The sequence below is a fragment of the Anarrhichthys ocellatus genome, unplaced genomic scaffold, assembly GCF_004355925.1.
Source record: "Anarrhichthys ocellatus isolate YVR2014 unplaced genomic scaffold, GSC_Weel_1.0 scaffold37, whole genome shotgun sequence".
Taxonomy (NCBI): Eukaryota; Metazoa; Chordata; class Actinopteri; order Perciformes; family Anarhichadidae; genus Anarrhichthys; species Anarrhichthys ocellatus.
Window position 1 is genome coordinate 24,437 of NW_022280067.1, and position 22,648 is coordinate 47,084.

General features: G+C 41.7%; 1 protein-coding gene across 1 annotated transcript in view; it reads right to left on the bottom strand.

Moving 5' to 3' along the window:
• The window catches only part of slit3 (slit homolog 3 (Drosophila)), a 229,059-nt gene that overhangs the window by 14,894 nt on the left and 191,517 nt on the right, over positions 1–22,648 (bottom strand). Inside the window, exons 15-27 of the mRNA XM_031867001.1 lie at positions 22,424–22,587; positions 18,420–18,552; positions 16,401–16,469; positions 16,187–16,258; positions 14,727–14,798; positions 12,097–12,168; positions 11,927–12,009; positions 11,721–11,801; positions 10,099–10,223; positions 7,631–7,728; positions 3,614–3,753; positions 1,293–1,386; positions 185–322 (exon numbers count right to left, since the gene is read on the bottom strand). Of these exons, the coding sequence (XP_031722861.1) occupies positions 185–322; positions 1,293–1,386; positions 3,614–3,753; positions 7,631–7,728; positions 10,099–10,223; positions 11,721–11,801; positions 11,927–12,009; positions 12,097–12,168; positions 14,727–14,798; positions 16,187–16,258; positions 16,401–16,469; positions 18,420–18,552; positions 22,424–22,587 (1,341 nt within the window). The remainder of the gene's footprint in view (positions 1–184; positions 323–1,292; positions 1,387–3,613; positions 3,754–7,630; positions 7,729–10,098; positions 10,224–11,720; positions 11,802–11,926; positions 12,010–12,096; positions 12,169–14,726; positions 14,799–16,186; positions 16,259–16,400; positions 16,470–18,419; positions 18,553–22,423; positions 22,588–22,648) is intronic.

Consider the following 22,648-nt stretch of genomic DNA (forward strand, 5'->3'; position numbering starts at 1 on the left):
ACACACACACACACACACACACACACACACACACACACACACACACAGTGGGTCAAGACAGTCAAGTGTCTGATTATGGAGCTCCATCTGTGTCTCCTCCCAGTCTGGCCCTGCAGTGTGTAACCGTGTTTGTGTCTGTTGGAGCCATTTGCCGCCCTCATGGTGCGTTTTCCACGACTCTCACCTGAAACCCTCTTTACATACGCAGGTATAGCCGTTGACAGCGTCCACACACTCCGCTCCGTGTTGACACTTATTCTCCAGGCAGTCGTTATAGTCCTGCTCACAGTGTTGGCCCACATAGCCCGGTAAACACTCGCACCTGAAGTGACATGGAAATATGGATGGGATTACTGTGTGTGTGGGCAACGGGCTTTGCCTCACGATTACAGATGCTTTACTGTACAAAGAGTACGGTACAGTTCTATTCACAGCCTGTGTCTTTAGAAACAACACGTTTACCACTCACTGTTGGACCAAATTCCTTTTGGATAAGTTTAATTTTAAACATGTGAATGATTGAATGAATCATATACAGTTATAAAAACTCTTCTCTCGAGAAGAAAAAAGCAAAACAAATGTAGATTTCACTTGATTAGAGAATTAGCTAAATGGCTAAATTATTAAATGTGTAAAAACAGAGTGGTTATATAAAGTATACTTGAGTGGGCTGCAGTGCACGAATGCACATGTATAAATTGTAGTTAAAGTGTACTCCATGGCCCAATAAACATAATGATGTAACCTCAGCAAATATCGAAACTTTCCAAGATAGTTTTAGTTTAAGTTTGATGACGAAACATTTAAGAGTTCATTTCTATGGTTTACGAAAAGCTATGTTCAGCTGAAAGGTTCTAGAATACATCTAAAGGTTAAAACATCTACAAAGTTGGAGGCACACAAGAGACAACAGAAAAGTAATAAGTAGTAAGGGCAAAAATACTGGCGAGAGGATGCCGATGAGTTGCTACAAAGTACACAAATTTCAGCCAATATTATGCTAATATTAGTCCAAGGATTGCATGTATTTGTGTAAGAGTTATTTAACAAACCATTAACTAAACTACAGTGTAACTAAGTGTTGTGTCATCTGTTTCCCTCTATTCCCTGTATTTGTCTAATCAAGAGCTAATGTCCCGGGGCAGCGATGACCGCTCAGATTCTCCTTGTCTCACGAAATAGTCAGCTTTTTAACATTTTAAACCCCGCTTCTCCTGTCACTTTGTTGTCACTTTCTGTGATGTGACCTCTGACCCCTGTAAGTGCTGACCTCCTGCGACGCTGTCACTCACCTGTAAGTGCGGCCGACGTGGACACACTTTGAGTCGTGCTGACAGGGGTCGAAACCATGGAGACAAGGTTCAATCATCTCGTCACACAGGTCACCTGGTGACAAAGAGAGAAAGTAAATATTTATTACAGTAAAGGGAGAAGAGCGAGAGAAAGACTTGACATGGAGGAAGAAAAGAGATGGGGGGGGGAGAGGGCCAGTCTAACTGTTTCACATGTTCTCTCTGTCAGCTTCAAATGACAGTGGAAAAGAGAGAATAACAAGGGGTGGAAAGAGATTATTTATGTATGTGTCTATCTTGTTCAAGGCCTCAGATAATGTGCAGTGGAAGACTTCATGTATACAGACACAGGGAACAGCATTATCAGCTTTTTCTCAGAGCTGATGGAGAGGGGGGTTAATAGGCTGTGTAACAGCAGCTACTCTGCAGATGTACTCGCACACACACACACACACGCACACACACACACACACACACACTCAAAGAGTGAGTAAGGTTAACAGTGTGCGTGAAAGCAGTAGCTGCAATTGGTCATATGAAGGAAGAGGGGACTGAGAAAGGTCAAGCACATTTCCATCGTTCTCTGCCTGCTTTAATCTAATCCCGCCGCCTCGCTCCCGCCCTGTCTGTCTCCACCACTCTTTTCTCAGGTCACTTCTAGACGCACGGTGTCCTGAGCGACGGGACACTCCGGCGACTGCTGGGAAAGACATCTGAAATTCTTTATGCTTCAGCAAATGAAGACAAAGTGTAATTTTAAATCTACGGTCTGTGCCACCTGGGCACGCTATTTAACATTTTGGAGACTCGGTTAAAGATGTCAACATGAATTTATCAACGTGAAATTAGCTGTGATAGCTTAGTATGAGTATCATACACATATGAGACCATCGGTGACTGATGGCGATAAACATGCTGAGTGTGATTTAGCAGCTGGCCTTCTGTTTTTTTACTACTATGTGTAGTCTTTCTTGTCTTTCACACAAAAGTATCCAATTTGTAGCCTCCAAATTGTTATGAGAGTGATTAAATTATGTTCAAGTGCTAACCTGAACACATTTAAGTAAGTTTTGTCCCAATTTTATAAGCATATTAATTAATGTCGGAGGTAAAACACAACACGTTGCTGAAATATTCACCCTCATAGCTTTAAATAATATTGGCTATCATTTATTTTAAGGGCTAGTGGGTTTCCAGCATTGGAAAACTGAACCATAATATTTGAAATGGAGGGGCTATGGATGACTGGACTGTTTGGCCCTGAACAAATCTTCTGGCCAGACTATGTAATATGGATATTTATGGTCAAGAGGTGTATCAAGTAATTTTGCCCCATTTCAAGACCCTAACGTACTTTTCATTTTTGTCTCCAGAGAATGAACCCTAATGGTCCTTGGTGACCATTTATAATCTACAAGACAGAATGCAGCACATTCCTTCTCATGTCCAATTTTTTAAAACCGTGGCTTTCTCTTTTTGAATTGAAACTCCTCGGTTGTAGAAACTTTGTATCGGCGGTTTAAAAGGTCCTGTGACCTTAAATCTTGCTTTTTTCCCCCACTGGTGCAAATCTGACGTGACAGTCCTGGTTGCTGAGTTTGGAGAAAGCTGAGCGACTAGCGAAGGACTGTCCTCTTAATGTGACACCTGATGATTACGCCCCGGTTCACTGAGCTGAGCGGAGGTTCAGAGCCAAAGGAACCAGCTGTGTGTGTGTGTGTGTGTGTGACAGCTGTATGTGGTAAGGTGGCTGGCAATGTGAGAGGCTGCTCTATGCCAACAACGATAATGACATAGTGCGTGTGCGGGTGAGTGTGTGTATATATTGACTGAGATCCAGTGTCAAAGGGGACCAGCTGTGTGTGTATGTGTGTATTTAGAGGACACTGTCACAGATATAAAAACTTAACTTCCCAGTCAGCAGTTCAACTTGCTGCACCAACACAGTTCTCTCTCTCTCTCTGCCCTTTTTTACCCCTTTCCCTTGCTATGTTTATTTCCCCCTTTCCTTCTAGCAGCCCCCCTGCCCCCACCTCTCTTTCTTTCCTGTGTGATTGCTCTTAAACCTCCTGTAAGAGCAGTTTCAGGTCAGCCTGTCCTTTACTAACTTACCATCCAGTAAAGTGGAAAATATGATTTTTTTTGTGTGTTTGTGTGATTGTGTGTGTGCAGTAGTGGAGGGACTTGGTGGCTATCCCAGCCTCTCAGGGGGCAAAGACTGATGATTTCAGGACCATCTGAGAGTAGAAATAGATGTGTGTGTGAGTGTGTGTGTGTGTGTGTGTGTGTTTGTGTGTGTCTGTGTGTATGTGAGTATGTACCTGTGTAGTTGGGTGGACACACGCAAGTGTAGTTGTTGACTCCGTCGATGCAGGTGGAGTTGTTCTCGCAGTCATTGTCTTCACAGTCGTCTGGGTTCATCTCACAACGTTGGCCCTCGAAACCTGGCGGACACACACAGCTACACACACACACAAACACACACAATGTGCATTATAAGATGGGGACCGGGCCACTTCTGAGCACACACTCCTGCTGCACAACTTGAGATAAAATCAATCAGCCAGATCAATCAGCTGCTCAACCCCACTTCCCCTTAAATTCTTCAATAAGAGCTTTGAAGAAAACAATATAATCTGTATTCTAATGGGTTTTCTTCCTTCCTGTGCTGGTTCTTACACACCACTGGAGCCATGGCATATCTATATTTAGCGGTCCAACAAGAGACACTCTTTCATGCCTCATTTTATAGCAGAAATTAAATTTTAACATTGCTGTTCAAATGTTTAACTATTAATGCATCACACGAAACCTCTGTGTCTTCCTCTGCGCTAAGACTTAGAGAAAAGCAGTCAGCTCCTTTGAACACAGCCCTTTGATTCATGTCATCTCTGTCTTTGTTGTTGGGGGATGTTTCATTACTGAACACCAGAAGCCAAAGTTTCTCCAGCATCTAGAAAAAAAACCTCAAAACCAACCTACCCGGAGCTGAGAAAGAAACATGCTGATATAAACTACAGTAAACACATGGGCAACTATAAAATACTTATCAAAGCCTCCTCCTCCCCTCCATTCATCTTCCACCCCCCTCTCACTCTCTTTCTCCCCATATCTTTAGATGCATTTCACCCTCTCTTCTCTCGAGCCCTTGATCTCTCTCCCACCCTTCTTATCTCAGTCCGGTTAACTCCTTATGATAGAAGATCACACACCCTCAAAAACACACACTACAACCCCACCCCCCCCCCCCCCCCCCCCCCCCCTCACACACACACACACACAAATAGAAGCACTTAAAATACATTATCCTCTGTCCTTTCTGCTCCCATGCACCTGTTAAAACTTTTTATATTCTTTGATTGTTTTTGTTTCACTCTCAATCTGACTGTTCACATCTGACGCTGCTGCCTTTTTCTCACACTAACACTCATCTCACTCACTCTCTCTCTCTTCCCACACATGGAGGATAGTCATTGGTTACCCCACCACATCTGCCTGCTGCTTTCAGAAATCGACATTTAAAGCTGCGTTGAACAATTTTGCACCTCGGCGGGCCAGAAGGGGTCTAAATCAAATAACATGAGTTGTTATGGCTAACATATTAGCATCCCGTCGCCTTGTTACACATCCAGCAGACACAAAACATCATATTACTTGCCAAAATAAAGTCCAAAACCACTTTTCTTTTAGCTGTGGTCTGGTCTCCATCAGCCCCTGATAAAGAAAATACTATATCTATCTATAACTAGATATACTATAATCTAGTATATAAAAGCACACCTGTCTCAATCACAAACCTGCCAATAAGAGGCATGTACAAGTCGTAGTTGAGACATCATATTTTACCCTTGTAGCACAAATAAAATATTGGCTTTGGGAGTGGTTTGATTTCTGATTGGCTTAATTGGTAAAGTTGTTACATTAATCAGTGATCATTTGTCTGCATAGTCAGCTTCAACAGGAAAGGAATGAAGAAAGAAAAACAATAAAGGGAAGCAGAGGAATAATCAAATATTGCAAGGGTAAGAAAGAAAGAAAACAAAGACATTATGTTTCCCATGAGAAACAAATGATAAATAAATACAAATGAGAAGAAGTTTGCAAACACTGACAGTGTCAGAAAGCACTGTTCCACCAATCAAATCCCCGTCTTGACATTTCGAGGAAATAGGTTGACACATGGGCCCCCGCTAAGAGCAGAGGCTAATTGGACTTATTGAATGTTCCCAACTGATTGTATAACATGTTAAAATGTCAAAGGGTCTCCCTCTCTCTCGTTCTCTCTGTGTCTCAGAGGGCACGTTTCTACCTGTGTTGGTATTAACATTAGGAGAAGATCTGTAAAGGGTAAAGAGACCCATAATAGCATTACCAGGCAGGACGTTAAAGGCCAGACGCACATCAAAGCTTCACAAAGGACAAGGGAACAGACAAATCTGGTTAAGATATTTATGACAATTGTTTCAATCAAAGAGGCTGTTTGTCACGAGTCTGGACCTTTTTTTTGGAGAGACACTGATGACCTTGCCAGGGACACGGGTCCTCATGCATTGTACACACGAGTGTAAGAGTATATGCACAATTATAGTATTCATTTGCACAATTTACAGTATTTTAATATGTTTTGTTCAATTGAAGCAATTTCACCTCTAATGCTGCCTTCTTGGCCCTTCAAAGAGTTTTAAAGAGTGAACAATTTGATGTGGTTTGGTTAAGTTAAATGGCAAAAAGACTGTTGTGTTAAAAATGCACCAAATTAAAAATTCATACTATATCCAGTCTTTTTTTAATTCATCCCATTTCTAAAATTTTGATTACTTTTGGTTTGTGGTCCCCTTGGTTGAGTTTTATTTTGTCTCCTGGCACTATGTTCAAATTAAGCCGAAGTGTGAAAAGCAAGTTTGAGATCCTGTATCAGCTCGGCTCTCCACTCCCTCAACAGCTGCCACTGAGAGGAGCTTGACCCCCGGCGTCTCCAGTGGAGCTGCTCTGCAACCAGGAGTCAAACTGTGCTTGTGTTGGGCAGCTCCCAGGTGTGAATGTGTGAAACTGTATCAATGTGAAACAGGGGTTACTGGAAAGAAGCGAGCAAGTGTGGTACGCTTTCCTCGAATAAATATAGATGAATGAAGAGGCACATTATGGACTGTGGGGTTGTGCTTTTGTTGTACATAAGCTTAAAATCCTGAACAGCATTTTTTTATGGATGTTTTCAAATTGTTAACTGACGATTTTAAGGGGGGATTTATTTCCCTACAGTTTATAAAATGTATTTTCTAGGTAATTACATGTGCATTTATTCAGTCAGAATAGAGCAGTTTGATACTTCTGTGTTGTTTGCACTATAGATTGCATTATGAACTTGTGTGAAGGGGCAAAACTAGCAAAGTTAGCAATAGCAGTAGCAGTAATCTCTATAAATTGACTTTGCATGGTATAGAACGGAAACACAAAACACACTGGTGTGCCAATGCTTTTGTTTAAATAAAATGCTCACATCAACAGATTTCCCTTCTCCTTGTTCATTCTCAAATATTGACATTGAAACCATAGCTTAGAAATGAGTCTCCATCAAGCATATATTATATTATTATACCACAAAATAAATAACGCACAATAACGCATGTACATTATGGGAACAGAGAGCCGACAGATTAATGCAGAATCAGTTGAGAGACTCTGATGTGGAAACCGACAGAAGTTTAAAACATCCCTTTAAGCGAGTGAGGAGGTCAGAGAGGGCTCAAGGATTTAATGAGCAGCCCAAATGGGTGTTCCTCCTTCGAAAAGTCCCCTCTCTTCCTGTCTAACTCCCCCACTCCACTCCACTCCACTCCACGACACACACACACACACACACACACACACACACACACACACAGGCAGGAAAACACATCATAAGGAAGTAAGTTTTTATCTCAGATAATGCATTGTCCAGTGAAGACTGTCCACTCTAATCATGTTGTCTATATTTCTGGGGGCCGAGTAAAGTTTATTTTCACTTTAGATGAGAATATAGGGTGAATTTTTTAAAGCGTCTCCACTAATAGAGAGCGGCGGCAGGGTAGAAAGGGCAATAAGATTTGACCTGCAGCATAAATGGATTCCCGAAGGACTCCTTTGAAATCACTCTTCCTGTTTTATTCCTGTAAGTATCTTACATATATAAAAACTAAAATATGCGGTTTTGAAATACAATAAGAATCAGGCAGACACACAGGCATTAACACACTTACACACGCACGCATACACACACACCTACACACACGCGCAATCCTTTTCAGTGTTTAAAACTACCAGTTTTGTATAAGCCACATTAGTTAACAACAGATCTGTACCTGAAGTGGTCTTCACGGCCAGGCTGAATGTGGCAGGTTCCTCCATTCGTGCAGGGAAAACTAATACAGGCATTGATGGGTATTTCACAGTTTTGACCCTGGAGGAGAGGACAAGGCAAAAAGAAGTCAATAATTCAACATTGGATTTTTTTTCCTTCTAGAGATTATTTCACTATTCAAACAAGGACAGTTCTGAAAGTGTTCACTTCACTATATAATAAATAGATCATTACCCCTCTGGTTCACCCTCTCTGACGTTCGTCACCGTTTCCACAGACAAACAACAAAAAGCGAAGCTAATAAGCCACAAGCTGATGGTGGGAAAAAATCATGGTGATGCGGCGATAAAAGCACTCGCCTACCAGAGACAAGGGTTCAATTCCATGTGTTCATGAGGTGGGAAGCTGTTGAGGGATTATATTTTTGTGACTATAATGGGATAACTCCTGCCAGTTTGTTGTGACGTGGGCGGTGGATCTTGAGAACTTCCCTGTGCATTACAGTACATCTTCATATTAAAAGGAGTCAGACAGTTAGGTAATCCTATACATGTATACTGTATATGTATATATGTGTCTGGTAGGCCAGACAGTTGCTCTTTAGTTTTTGCCCTTGTAATAAAATACAAATGTTCTGCTTTGGGACCACAGACTTTATAATATTTTAGTTGTGGTGAAATAATATAGCCTGCAGAAAGATAGAGGGTTGAATTAATGTATTCTTATTGGTTAATCTAATCCTAAACAACTGCTCAACTTTCCCAATGAGCTTTCATTGTTGTTCTTTTTCTCTCTCCCTCTTACACATAATCCCAGTAATCAGTTTACACATGTGTACGTACTGTAAATGCATGACGCAGCCTACTGCCTTGATTCATTACTCTTCTCGCCTCACACCTGTTTTCTAAATAAACAGCTTTCACTAGGAACTGTATCACGTATCAGGGTTCTACACACACACACACACACTCTCTCTCTCTCTCCATATCGAGCCCTGTGGCTGTAGTTTTAATTTCAAACCACCAAACCTTTGGCCGCCAACACACCCACTTCCCCTGATCAAAGTGGAGAACAGGACGTTTATTCTTGCTTTCCTTCTACATCCATCTTAATTATTTCCTCTTCTCGTTTCTTTTAATTTACTGTTGATCTTTATTCACTCTCTCTTTCTAACTATCCCTCTCTGTCAGATGTTTTCTCTCTCACCCTTTAACCCTTTCCAATTTCTCTTTTCTTATAATTCCACCTCTGTCACTCTCTCCTCTAGTAGAAGTAGTTTCTCTCACTTCTCTCTCTCTCCCTCTTTTGTTCTCTGCTGCTCCTTCTTTGATTCCTCAAACACATTTTAATTAACGTTGTCCCAGTGGACACAGAAAGGAAAAAATACACTCAGTCATGCACATGCGCAGGCACATGCACGTACACCCAACAGTGTTTCCCAGTCTGTGACCTTGGCATGTGATGTTTTAATTAAAAGCGAGACTAAGGCTTTGTCCTCCTGTAAAAGCCCAAAGGTTATGAGGTGTGTGTGTGTACACATGAGACGATAAGTGTATCTTTAAACACACACACACAGGTTCGAACCCACTGATCTCTACACACACATGCAGACAATCTGGTAGGTAATCCACACACACATGCAGACACTCACATATATTATACACACACACACACACTCCTTAAATGTAAATCGCCCCCTCGCGAGTAGATTTGCATGTCTTTCCTAACGCAGGAGTCTTGACAATTATTACACTCTTCGTCTTTTGATCAGTCAATACCTCCCAGTGCAGCCAGCTGCAGTCATCATTCCTCTATTGATGAATAGGTAGATACATTATGCATGCAAGGCCGAAACTAAGCCTGATAATACTGCTAATACCACAGGCTTATGCAGCACGGCTATCCATCTCAGATACCTTTCAGTCATGCAGCCAAGTGTGAATCGGTCAGCAAAAGCAACACCTTTTGCTGCCGCCTGGATTCTACAATTCACAAGCTTCAGAACACAGAGGAGCCACCAAATAATGGTTATTTGTGTGACAGTGTAGGTAGCTGGTATTAGGGATCAGGAGAGAGAACATGGCACTAACGTCAAGGTTCAAGGATTGATTTGTTCTGCTTCCACACCTGCTGAACTATATTTACACTCTTGATGGGAAACGTCTCCAACATTTCATAGTGGATGGTAGAGGTGTTGAACTTAACAAACACGACTTACAACAGCAATAAATGAATACATGAGACAACATCAATTGACATGGGACCATAGCAGAGATTTAGTTTTAAATAAATATAGAAAACATATAGTTTGGTGCTCTGGAATTTCACTGTGGTATATTTCATAGTTAGTTAACTGCAGTGCTTTTGAGATGTAGAAAAACTGGCTTCTGTTGTAGACTGAGAACCAATAGCACGTCCCCTCCGGTTACCCCATTCCACGTAAAAAAGGGTCTCTTTCAAGTATCTCACCTTGAATCCATATGGACAGGTGCAGTGGTAGGATCCAGTCGTATCGGTGACACAGGTACCATTGTTTTGGCAGGGTGCTGCCAGGCAGGGGGCACACTTTGACATCAGGCTGATATCTACTGGACCTTAGACAGATAACAGAAGCAGATGAGATCAGAAAAAGGAAGGGGGTAAAGGAGGGATGAAGATAAGGAAAGTGTCAAAGACGGAGCAATACATATTCAGTTATATTGTGCTAAAAGGCTCTGCCACAGACTATATTTAATGGATGGTGTGCTAAGAAAAGGCCTTACAGGATAAGACAAGTAAGAGCTTAGGAGAGCAATACAAGTGATTTGTTTCCTCGAGGAAGAGGAGGAAGAGAGTATTTGATTTAGGGTGATGATATGAGTCCCTCTATACCTCAACAAGAGAGTGATCTCAGCACCTGAGTCACAGTCCACTTTGTACTTTCTTATGGAAAAAAACCTACACCAACAATTCTTCTAGCAGACATGTCTCTGTGTTACAGTTTATTTGTACATGCAGGGCCATGGCGGTCAAGATGTATTTTTCCCTCTGTTTAAAAAAAGTCCAGTTATAAATTCTCTTTCCCTCTGGTGTGAGAGCAGGGGAGCCCTGGGGCGGGTATGTTAGAGGTCTGCTGCTCCTGTAGTCTGTTCTGTAGCACTGAAATACAACTGAGGGGATGGAGTTTTTTGTCCTTCATGATTCATGGCTTGATTGTCGGAAAATTTAGTTTTCTCTTTTTTTTAGAAACATAACAACCGTACAATATGCTACCGTGTTTATATGTATTTATATGCTGTATTTACACAAACAGGTGAATCAATATGGCTTTAAAGCATTCCTCTCCTAATCTTAGCTGAAGTGCATTCAATATCTCAATAAACTTCACTTGTTTACAGAGAAACAATTTCATCAATGTGCTCAGAAAAAGTGGAAAAGCTACAAAGAAGTTCCTGACATAAACACCAGACGTTTAATTTCTTCCATACTGCTGGAGCCAATCCCAGCATGCATTGAGTGAGCATTGGGGTGGACCCTGGACAGCTCACTCTACTACACAGCTAACACTCATTTCGAGACCAATGAGCAGTTCACAGTTTGTGATTTTCACAATCTGCATGATTTTGGACTACGCCAATTCCTTCATGGTGTTAGGCAACTGTGCTAGACACTAGTCTGCTATGCACAGAGTCATGTAAATATCAAACCATTGGCAGCCCACCTAAAACACTGAAACTCACCCTGAGACTGGATTAAAGTCCTCTATTAGCCAGCAGACTGACTAAAGACAAAACCCAGACCAGTGGAAGGAAAGGAAATTACACAGATTTACTTTCAGTGGTCTGGATCTTCCACTGGAAGACTACAAGGTCAAGAATGAAATACTTCAACAATCTAAACAAGTGAAAGGGTCAAACTTCTTAAAAGTCAGGACTTTAAGGACTGTTGAAAGAGTCATAACACAGAAATGATTCACTCCCCGTGATTTTTCCACCTTTTTGTGCACTAATCTGATTGAATCCAGGAAAGAATCTGGTGCTAAAACAGGCATGTATGGACAAACAATAGGACATGCTGTAGCAGGTGTGGGTGGTAAAGAGGACACTCTTTACCTTTACACTGAAATCTGTTGAGTGGTGTGGTGAGCAGTAGCCTGTCGGCCATATCAGGAGGCCCAGTGCAACGAGCAATGCCTACAAAAACACACTCAAATCAACTTCACATATACGCAATATGAGATGCACATGACAGAAGACAACGTGTCATATTTTAATTACAGATATTCTAACAGCCTCTTATTGGTGTTTGTCAGTCTTACCAGGCTCTTTGAAGCCAGCCTTGACCCACTGAGAGAGCCAGCGCAGGTCACAGTTACAGAAGAGGGGGTTGGCACCGAGAGCCCTAGACACACACAATTAAAAGTGTAAACCACCGCGCTTGCATCCAAGACACTTATACACACAAACAGATACATGGGGCTGCACTTACAGGTGGGAGAGAGCGGTGAGGTGGTTGAAAGCTCCTTCTGGTATGGTTGAAAGGTCATTGCCATGGAGAGTGCTGGAGGAGAGAGAGAAAGAGGCGTACATGAATATTAAACACAAAAATGATCTTGTTACAAATTCAAGAGGTCACTTTTCACCTGTTGTTAACTTTAATTTGTGGTGGAGTAATTTGATTATGTATTCTTTATAATCACATTTTCTGCAGCAAAGAGAAGAATATGAATTTGACCTTTGACTTCAGCTCAGGGTGCTACTAGTTTATGTACTTACACTCATACTAATGCTGCCACTATTACTTCTACGGCTACTGTACTTATATTGACACAGCTGCTAGTATTAGCTGTCTGATCTTCAAATGGAGACGCTGCTTTTAAGGCTACCTCATAGATGACAGCACTCATGGTTCTCTTTCCAATGAATACCTAAACAAACATACTGCCTTATAGCCATCATATCAGAAGTAAGTGGAACCGACAGCCAAACTGCCTAATACCAGCTTTTCACCAAACTAATACACCAACCCGGACTAGCTGCATGCTAAATTATTTAAATTATATGTGGTTCCTCAGCTGCAGACACACCATCATCCCCTTCTATAATGGAAAATAAATAAAATATTTATGAAAGAATAACACAAAATAAACAGAAAGCTTATTTTCATCGCCGGGCAATAAAGCTTGTCCTGGTCTCTGAATGGAAAATAAACTGTCTCATATGGTCATCAGGCAGACTATGGCGCCTGTGTGTGTGTGTGTGTGTGTGTGTGTGTGTGTGTGAAAAAATCTTTGTGTCAAAGGGACAAACTGCAGGCTGTGATGTGTATCGGTGTGAGCATGTGCATTTCTGTTTTGTGCCTTTGGGTTTTGCTGCACGTGTTTGTGCGCGTAGATGTATGTGTGTTACAAACTTTCGTCTCCAAGGGCTCAGACTGCAGAGTGTGTGTGTGTGTGTGTGTGTGTGTCCTTTGTGTCTCGCCATTTGAGTGTGTTGCCTGCTGGATATAAGTTCACATTCCATTAGAGCGAAGGGCTGTAGCAGGGGACAGCTATCAAACCAACACTATTGGAAAAGTGTGTGTGTGTGTGTGTGTGTGTGTGTGTGAGATTTTCTTTTTATGTGCATAATTCAGTGTGTGCATGTTTGGGTCAGTGTGCTCGTGTATCCGCGCAACTTTATGTTTGTGTGCATCACGGTGTGTGTGTGTGTGTGTGTACATGTGCATCTATGTACACACAGCCCCCGCGTAAGGCTGGCCCAGAGGGGGTTGTGGGTAATGAGGAAGTGACAGTGATGGCTGCCTGGCAACCAGTTGCTATGCGGGGGCACGGAGGGATAAGTCCCCACGGCAACATCAACTAAAATGAAAGAAAGAAAGGAGGAAAGAAACAAAAAGTTCTGCAAGGTGAAAGCTCTCATAAGAGATACAGTCAATACACGGAGGGAAGGCCAGAAAAAAGCTGACCTCTTAGAAACAATTTACATTCATTTATAATAACAATGGTGGCCAAAGTTCGGGAAAGAAATGTCGACAGAGAATACCAAAAATGTCATCTTCGTTGAAAATCTTAGATTTAACGTATTCGTATTGATTGTGAAATTCTACGAACAGATCTTTACTTTTTTAATTTTGAGCCAATAATACTACAAACTAGAAAGTTACGATTATCAGCCTCAACATTTTGCACCATCTCTGCCATACGAAACATCAGGGATGATGGAAAATGTCTTACTTTTGAGAGCCTCTAGCTTAAAAACAACAAGGTTGTGGTTCAATAGTATACAGGCAAAATAATGAAATCGCTCTTTTTCAAACCCTCTTGCGTTGTTGGAGACCACTTCATTGTATAAAAATGAATCTTGCAAAAGACATGCTGCTGTTGATTTTTTCATCAAAAGAGAAATTTCATTCACCTCCATCATATTAGAGTGGAGGTGCAAATGTCGAAGGCGGATAGGCAGAACGCATACTTTTTCTTGTCATTAAGCTGAACTGACATTTTAAGAGATGCTAAATGATCTTAAAGAGCAATTTAACACCCGCTGACAATTGTGTGTGTTCTGATCTGCAGGGATTTAAGTTGTCACCTTGCTGCAGTGATGTACAGGTGTACTGTTACCTTGCAAATTAAAATGCTATTTGGCAGTAACTCTGCTGTCATTGCAGTACTGAAAGTGTGTGTACCAAGCTCGTACGTGTGTGAGAAGATGGTCAGACAGAAATGTTCACATTGTGCGTGTGTGCGTGCGAGTTTGCGAGACAGAGGGTGGACAACCAGATGGATGACTGAGAGAAACTGAGGCTGAAGGTCGATCCATCAAATACAACATTGGGCGGAAAGAGAGAGAGGGGGGGGGCACAAGGGGAGAGAGAGGCCAGAGCATGCAGATAGAGAGGGAGTATTAAAGAGGAGGTGAGAGATTGTCACTTTTATCTTTTTTAGTACCCTGAAACAACAAATGATTGGGTGGCTTTGTGACGGGGTCTTGACATGGCACTTGGCCTGGAACCAGGGGAGTGATTAAACTTTGATTTAGCTCAGCACTATAACTAGCAAAGGGGAGTGTTGAATATTGAATCCACTGCGGCACTTGAAGATGAAGCTTGCTACTCACAGCAGGCGAAGTGACTTGAGCCCGTCGAAGGCTTGGACCGGGATGCAGCGAATCTGGTTATAACTCAGGATGCTGGAAGACAGAGGACATGAACACGGTCACGACACGCACTCTGTGACTCAGGATGCTGCTTTACACAATGTTGTCTTCTTGTATGTGCAAATTATGTCATCTTAGTCTTTCAGACTACATCGTTGATTACATGAAAATAATCTAGGGATACAGAAGAGGGAAGGCAGGAGAGATGACACAGCAGATTTGGTCTTAACACGGAACCTGTAGCCACTGTAGGTTAGACAAAGGGAAATAAACATGAAGGTCACATTTCCAATGAAGTAGTGGGAAGAGTAAAAAAAACACGGTCAGAGGCAAAGATGAGGCTCCCACACCACAGGATTTCCTTTTCTCTCTCTTTTCAAACTACTAATGAGCCACTTTAGTTTAGTAATGAATAAAGGTTAAGGAGACAAACATTTAATGACAGACTTTCAAGATTTTTTAATTTTTTTAAATAATACTATATAACGATCCTAGTGCTTAGAACATTGGCTCTAAACAGGTTTTGACTCATGATGCTCTACTATGAAGTATGGCCTCATCATAATTACTGATCACCATAAAGCCTAAAGGTGTCTTCGGAGAAACAGAGGGATTCTATTTGAATGAGTCTCTACATTGTTTTTTAGGAAAATTCTACTTGTGCCTTTAAGAAATTCTGATGTGGAAAAAGAAACACTCTCTTCCACCTCTTCAACTCTTGGCAATGTGTGCTTGAGCAAGGCATTTAACTCAGCAAGTGTTCCACTGATGCTATCTGCGAGCTAACAGTAGAGGCCTGTGGTTGCACTGGGCAGCTCCCAGGCGTGAATGAGTGCACCTCTTTAAAACATAAAAACTGGGCGTTGCTGGAAAAGAGCAAATGTACTTTCCTTATGTATGACAGAATGGCAGTAAAGTATTGGAGAGAGGGGAATTTAAAAGGCTCAACAGAAGATTATAATTCAACAGATTCATTGGGTGAGTAGCGGAGAAGTGAAAGGACAATTTTGAAAGGAATAAGAAGATAGAAAGGCAATATACCACATGTTGGCAAAGAGATGAAAGAGGAAGACGATACAAGGAGAATATACAAGAGAAGCTTAAAATGAGATGGAGAAGAGGGAGGTGAGAGAATAAAAGAAAACAGGGAGAGGAGTGAAGTGATATTCGGGGTAAAAGGAGGACAGAAGTGGAAAAATGAGGAGAGCAAAATATAAAGATACAGACAAGAAATGGGAGAGCAAAAACAATGCAGGAAAATATGAAGAAAGAAGGGGGAGAGAAGATAGGGTGATTAATCAAAGTTAAGAGAACACTGATTTATCTTGTGTTTTTTAACCTTACACACACAAAACCCATCAACACATGGGTGGGGACATGTGTATTCATGACTAGGTGTGGGCCTTGCCATGGTAACTCACAGTGTGGCTAGTTGAGTCATGTTGCTGAAGGTGAAGGGGGCCAAGATGCTGATGCTGTTGTTGCTCAGGTCCCTGTGCAGATACAAGGATGCAGTGAGTGCACACAGACAAATATACACAAAGACAACATACTGAACATACTGATCCATGGTGGATTTGGAAAACGTCTGCACAGAGATATGTGTGTGTTCAAGGTTAGGTGAGGGGTACTTACACCAATGACAGCTGCCTCAGGCTTGTCAGCTCCTTGGGCACAGATGCCAGCATATTACCCTCCAGGTAACTGCAGGGAAAGGTGCATAGTTAATGTGGAATGTATTACATATATTAATACACAAATACAGGCCTACGGGTGTGAGAAAATGGCAATATAGCACATAACTGGTTTGATTTTGCAACTTCTGTCACATTAAAGGGTGCAGGAGACGGAGGACGTGAAAGGCAGATGTGAGTTGGGTTTGGTTGAGTGTTGGTGGGAAGAGGAATGAGGTGTAGAACCTCACATACATTTATACGGCACATATACATTTACCAGAGAAGTGTAGTGTATTTTATGTAATATTTATGATGTTCTGGTGTGTGCTATGTGAATGTGATCAGCTACAAATTAAACAGTGTAAGAAATAAACAGAGTTAGATGAGGAGAAGATCTATACCGCTGAGCTAGAGCTGAGCAAGAGCCAGGAGGTGGATTGGCTTAGCTTAGCATAGCATAGCATAAAGACTGAAAGCAGGGGGAAACATCGAGCGTGGCACTCGCCACAGTGTCAAAACAAAAGTTTATCCCATTTATCCCACCCAGCTCACAGACAAGAGATCTTTCTAAAGTAAATGTTGCTTTTTGACATTGTCGTCACCTAAAGTTACCCTGTACACTGATGTATAGGTAAGATTCTACCAACGATTAAGACGGGACAAGATGACTAGAATACAGGTGTTTGGATGTGAACCTGCCAGACTGAGGAGGGGGAGCTTGGCACTAATACAACAGTTTAACATTTAGCTTTAATCACATATTCCAACCACTGCAGATATGCAATATCCACCTACTGATCCTGCTGTGTGTGTGAGTATGTGTGTGAGTATGTTAACAAACACACACACATTTTATGATCTGTTGGTCTCCACTCCTCTCTCTCTCAGGTCATAAGTAGGTCAGGTGGACAGTATGATGGAGTGTCTTATTCAGCCTGATCAATACCTAATCACTGCTATTGACCTCGCAGAGCAGATCTATTTCACAGCTAAAGGGGTTTCTTTATGTGTATGTGTGTGCAATTATTCACCTCCCCTACGACAGATTGTGTTCCCACTTTTTTCTAAATGTCCTAATCTCGATTAACATTATTCTACTCTTGTTTTATCCTGCATCACTTCTAACAATTACCATCATCATAGACATTTCCTATATTGGTCTCTTGTCTTTATTACATGGATTCCTACAAGCTTAAAATGAACAAGACAAAACAAGTGACACAATGTAGCAGCTGTGCTATACAGAGAAAGGCAAATACATAATTAAAAGTACTATTAACTAAAATGTTTTCATTTTCTTTTGTCAGTGTCTCTTTGACTAAAAGTTTGGAAAGACCATCACAGTTATGGCAAAGCTTTTGAATTTAAAAAGTGGACCGTGGCTTTCTTTACTTGGTATCTTTGGCATTATAACATTATAATATTGGAAACGGAATAATTTTTAAGGAAAATAACCCAATGACACTTTCAGATGTCTCCTCTAAGCTGTCTGTATTTGTTCTGGCAGTCTTTCCAGTGCCTATATAATGTATTAAACAGCATGTGATTGTGTGTCGGAGATAGATTCAAATATCTGCAGTGCTTCATAGATTTATGACATTAACATCCAAACAAACACATAAACACACAAGTACCTGCAACACTCACTTGCCTATAAACCCATCAAGTCACACCGAAAGAAACAAAGCGCGTGTGCTTGTGTGTGTTTGTGTGTGTGTTCACTAAATGGTGTGTTAGTTCCTGAAGCAGCAGAGGGCAAACTGCTGCATCAATATTGGACTGCAGCACTGTGTGTATTTATGTGTGTGGTTGGGACTTTAGTGGAGAGTAAGCAATGCCCATTTCTGTTTGAGTGCATGCGCATGTCTGCCGGCATTCTCATTGCCTTTTGTGTATTGTTTATTTGAACAAGAGTGAACGTGCGCATCCTTGCGTTTGAGTTTGTGTGTGTCTTTGTGTGAGTGCATGCGTGACTCACAGCTCCGTGGTGTCCTTGGGAATACCCTTGGGCAGAGAGCGCAGCCCTCTATTGCTGCATCGCACCACGCCGTCTGTGCACGTGCAGATGTCAGGACAACTAGACGAAGGAAGGCAACCATTATCCTCAGCACCTGGAGAGAAAGGGGGGGAGACACAGAGTGTGAGATCAGACAAAGAAAGAAGGAGAACGGAGGACAGGCAAATTAAAAGAAAGGGACAGAGGTGAGAGAAATAAAAAGAGCAACACTGGGGTGGTAAAAGGAAGGAGGAAATGAGTTTGACCGAGGGACAGGAGGTTGAGACAGGATAGGTCAAAAAAGAGGGAGAGAACGGGGAGTACAAAGGGAGAGAAACCGAGAGAGAGAGAGGGATGCATAGAGATAAAGACTGAACTGTAAGTGTGGTACTTGGTCAGTTCTAATCAACTCTGCACTCAGCACTTTTAAAGAGTACTTTACAATCCATTTCAAATGACCAGAGGCAGCCAAAATCTGCTACACCGGTGTGGTTCAACATATGGCTCAGGACCTGTCTGCAGGTCACAGTGTTGTTAAATTCCCTCAGATCATACTGGAGAAACACTGACCAGATGTTGATGAGTCGGACTGCAGTAAGTTTGAAAAGTCCCCTGCAGTCATGTAGCTATGCTACCTGCATTGATAGATAGATAGATAGATAGACAGATAGATAGATAGATAGATAGATAGATAGATAGATAGATAGATAGATGGATAGATAGATAGATAGGCACTTTATTAATCCCGCAAGGGGACATTTTTTTGCTGTGTCATACCAAGATTAGAATGCCCTTCAAAAATTGCATGAGATCATATTTATCTGAATAAAACACGTTTTATTACAAACTTTTCTTTTTAAGATTGGGGAACCATGTTAAGACTGTTGCTTTTCACCATGAATTGAACCTTTAGTGTTGAAAAAACACCTTTTTTTTTAATGGTTGTGGTAAACTGAAGAGTTGTTCTGTTAGAAAGACTGCTTTGGCTATGCAGCTTTGTTTCACAAACATGCACACATGCTGCACAAACATGTGGTAGGGACTAAAAACATCTGAGTGATTCTAATCGTTTCACACTCAGAGATAAGAAGGATCACAGACTACAGATTTGTTCTTGGCTAAAAACGCCCTCCATTTACTTGACTGACAGATAAACACACACAGCTTTAATTTAGAGCTGCAGCGTAAATACTTGAACTGCGGACACAAATGTGAAACAAGCCGAGTTAAAACCATAACAAAGGATAATGATGACTGGACACTAAGCCAATCATAACACAACTGCAATCTGAGTTTGTGTGTGTATACTATACTTGTCTGCCTGTAGAGAGAAAGAAAGAGGCCAAGTTTACACTCATCTATTGTATGTTCATACTTAGTTGTGTGGTTGTGCTGTGCCTGTTTTGTGCCAATTTGCTGCCATGGGATCCAATGATATACATGCATGCGTCTAATGTAGAAGGGTATGAGTTTGGTGCACATTTAGTTTGTTAAATAGCTATCTCCCCTGTCCCCATGGCCATTTCCTCCTTCACTTGGTTGTTTTCTAATTGTGCTAATGTCTAAATGTCAAGCAAATGGGTGCAAACATGCCCGTGTGTGCAGAAGTGTGTACAAGTGTATGTGTGTAGCTGCTGAGTCCACAGGGAGGTGAAGCCGTGGGCTGACTCGCTCCACAGTTGGCTGATTGAACTAACATCTAAATGTGCGCTAAATATCTTCACACAAATTCAATTAACTTTACCTTTCCCCCGGCTGCCTCGCTACAACTTAACAGTCGTTTTACTCGACTATAAATAGACCGGACATGGGGACCTTTGTCCTGTGTGTGTGTGTGTGTGTGTGTGTGTGTGTGTGTGTGTGTGCGCGCTTGTATTCTTTGAGAACCAGTTTGAGATTTACACCTTCAGAGTGTGGAGGCGATGTTGCTCGCCCCTGTTGGGAAGCTGTTGTTTGTCTGACTGGCAGCAGGATGTCCTCAAACCTTTGAGGACACGCGGGCATTGAGCCAAAGGACAATTAATTAGATGTTGGTGATGATCCAGATCTTTCATCTCAAGATCAATAAAAATGTAACTAACATTTTGCACAAATTATGTTTTGTAGTTTATTTCTACAATGCTGCTCCTCGGTTCTTACGGATTCATTTACGACTATGACTTTCTGAATGTTGGTCTATTATCTCCACCGGGCGTAAGCCTGTGGGGAGATCATGTGGCCGGTCGAGTGTGTGTGCATGCAGTCTGTCTGTCTGTCTGTCCAGGGCTGAACACGCACATTTATAACTGTTTGCTTAAGGTGGTTGCACAGACTCACAGTTTTTGAAAAAACTATTTTTTTTAATTTTTACCATCATTGACTCCTCATTCCTCTAAACCGGCTAGTAGGGGTCGCATGTGATCAACAACTGTTTCAGTAGCGAGAGTAATTTCTGGCAATCAGATAGGTTACAAACAAGCATCAGCACTCATTTTCGGAGCATCTGTCGATTGAGTCCACTGAAGTAAGGCACGATACGAGATGAATAAATCCCCATTTTGTTATCTTTACATTCATCTCGACTGTAAAGTAGCCGGGAGGGACAACCGAGTGAGATTCAACTCTTCTTTGTTTGGGAGGGGCGAGGAAGGCACACCTGGCAAAGATCTTCACTCTGTTGAGTGTACTTTTTGAGTATTATAATAGGGATTAGCATAGAGTTAAGATTAGACATTTAATGTAACCATTGTAAGGTCCTCACAAGGACAGAAGTACAAAGGCTTGAGTGCGGTATCAGTCATCTGAATCTGTGTCTGCAGCTGGGTGAGTTTGAAATGCAAATGTGTGTGTGTGTGTGTGTGTGTGTCTGTGTGCGCGCAAGATGCAAGAATGTATATTAAGATCTGATACCATCTCACAGTTTCCTTACTTGGGCCAAGAAGGCTAACTACTTTCCAAACTCATTTTCAGTAAATGGTTGCAGCACAGCTACAGGAAATTAGAAAAGTGTAATAAATTCTAAGGAACTCAGGAGGAAGAGAGAGGCCGAACGAGATGGGAAGATAGAAAAAGAGGAGATTGAAAAGAGTTTAAAGTGTAAAGCCATTAAGAAAGAAAAAAGGGAGGAAAAGAAACAAAAATGTAATCGACAGCAGAGCCAGACCACACTTTGTCTGTGGCGTCAAACTTAGCGCCAAAACGAAGGCCTAAGTTGCAACAGGCAGGCATCGCTGTGGTAACAGCAACGTCACTGTAGAAACCACAAGCTGATGTCATCTACGGCTGCTGTTTGCCAATAGCTACTGATCGCTCTGTCCTCACGATACCCCGCTGAGGATGTGTGTGTGTTTATCTGCCATCTTAAAACATGGGATGATGGAAGCTTTTGCAATTGGTAATTTGGAAGGATTGTTTTACGTTTGACACAAAAAGACAAGAATCAGACAGAATAAATTAATTTGAGTCCAGTGTAAAACAAAAAGACTTGACGTACCTGAGGATGTGACAAGATTTAACTGATATAACAGTGAATTCGCCCTGAGAACAATTTATCTTCCTTTGGGAAATTAGGGCACTTATTGTAAGTCACTCTGGGTAATAGTTGTGATGATATAAATAGTATTCTCTGTTGAACTTTCACCATATGATGCTGCACTGCAGCAGGCATGTCCAGGAATTTCTTGCTTTCATGAGAGTCTTGCTTTCCTTCCTTAACATTACCAACCTTTATATCTCACAAAATAATTGAAAAAAATACTTTATTAAAAGACTTGTGCATTATCATCAAGCACAAAACAACCTTCCTGGATCAAATTTACTTCAAAATGTCTTTTTGGGAAAATGGAGAATGCCTTCAGTAATTATATCACTTGACTCTATCACTAGTGTTGTACACTACAGGATTTTGATTGTTAATCTTCTTTCAGCAATATTTCACGTGTAAGCATTGTTATTTCCAATCATGTGGACGGAGCCAAAAAGAGAAGCAGAGTGCGAGATTGGCTCACCGTCGCATGTGAAGTCTGGTGTGGCCACGTCCTGGATGGGGATCTCCTTCAGGAAGGCTGGCTTCTGACAGCGAGGGTTTCCACTGACCACCCTGGTCTTCTTCAGCCACTGACCCAGCCAGGTCAAATGACAATCACACACATACGGGTTGGACAGGAGGTTACTATGACATGAGACAGAGAGAGAGAGAGAGAGAGAGAGAGAGAGAGAGAGAGAGAGAGAGA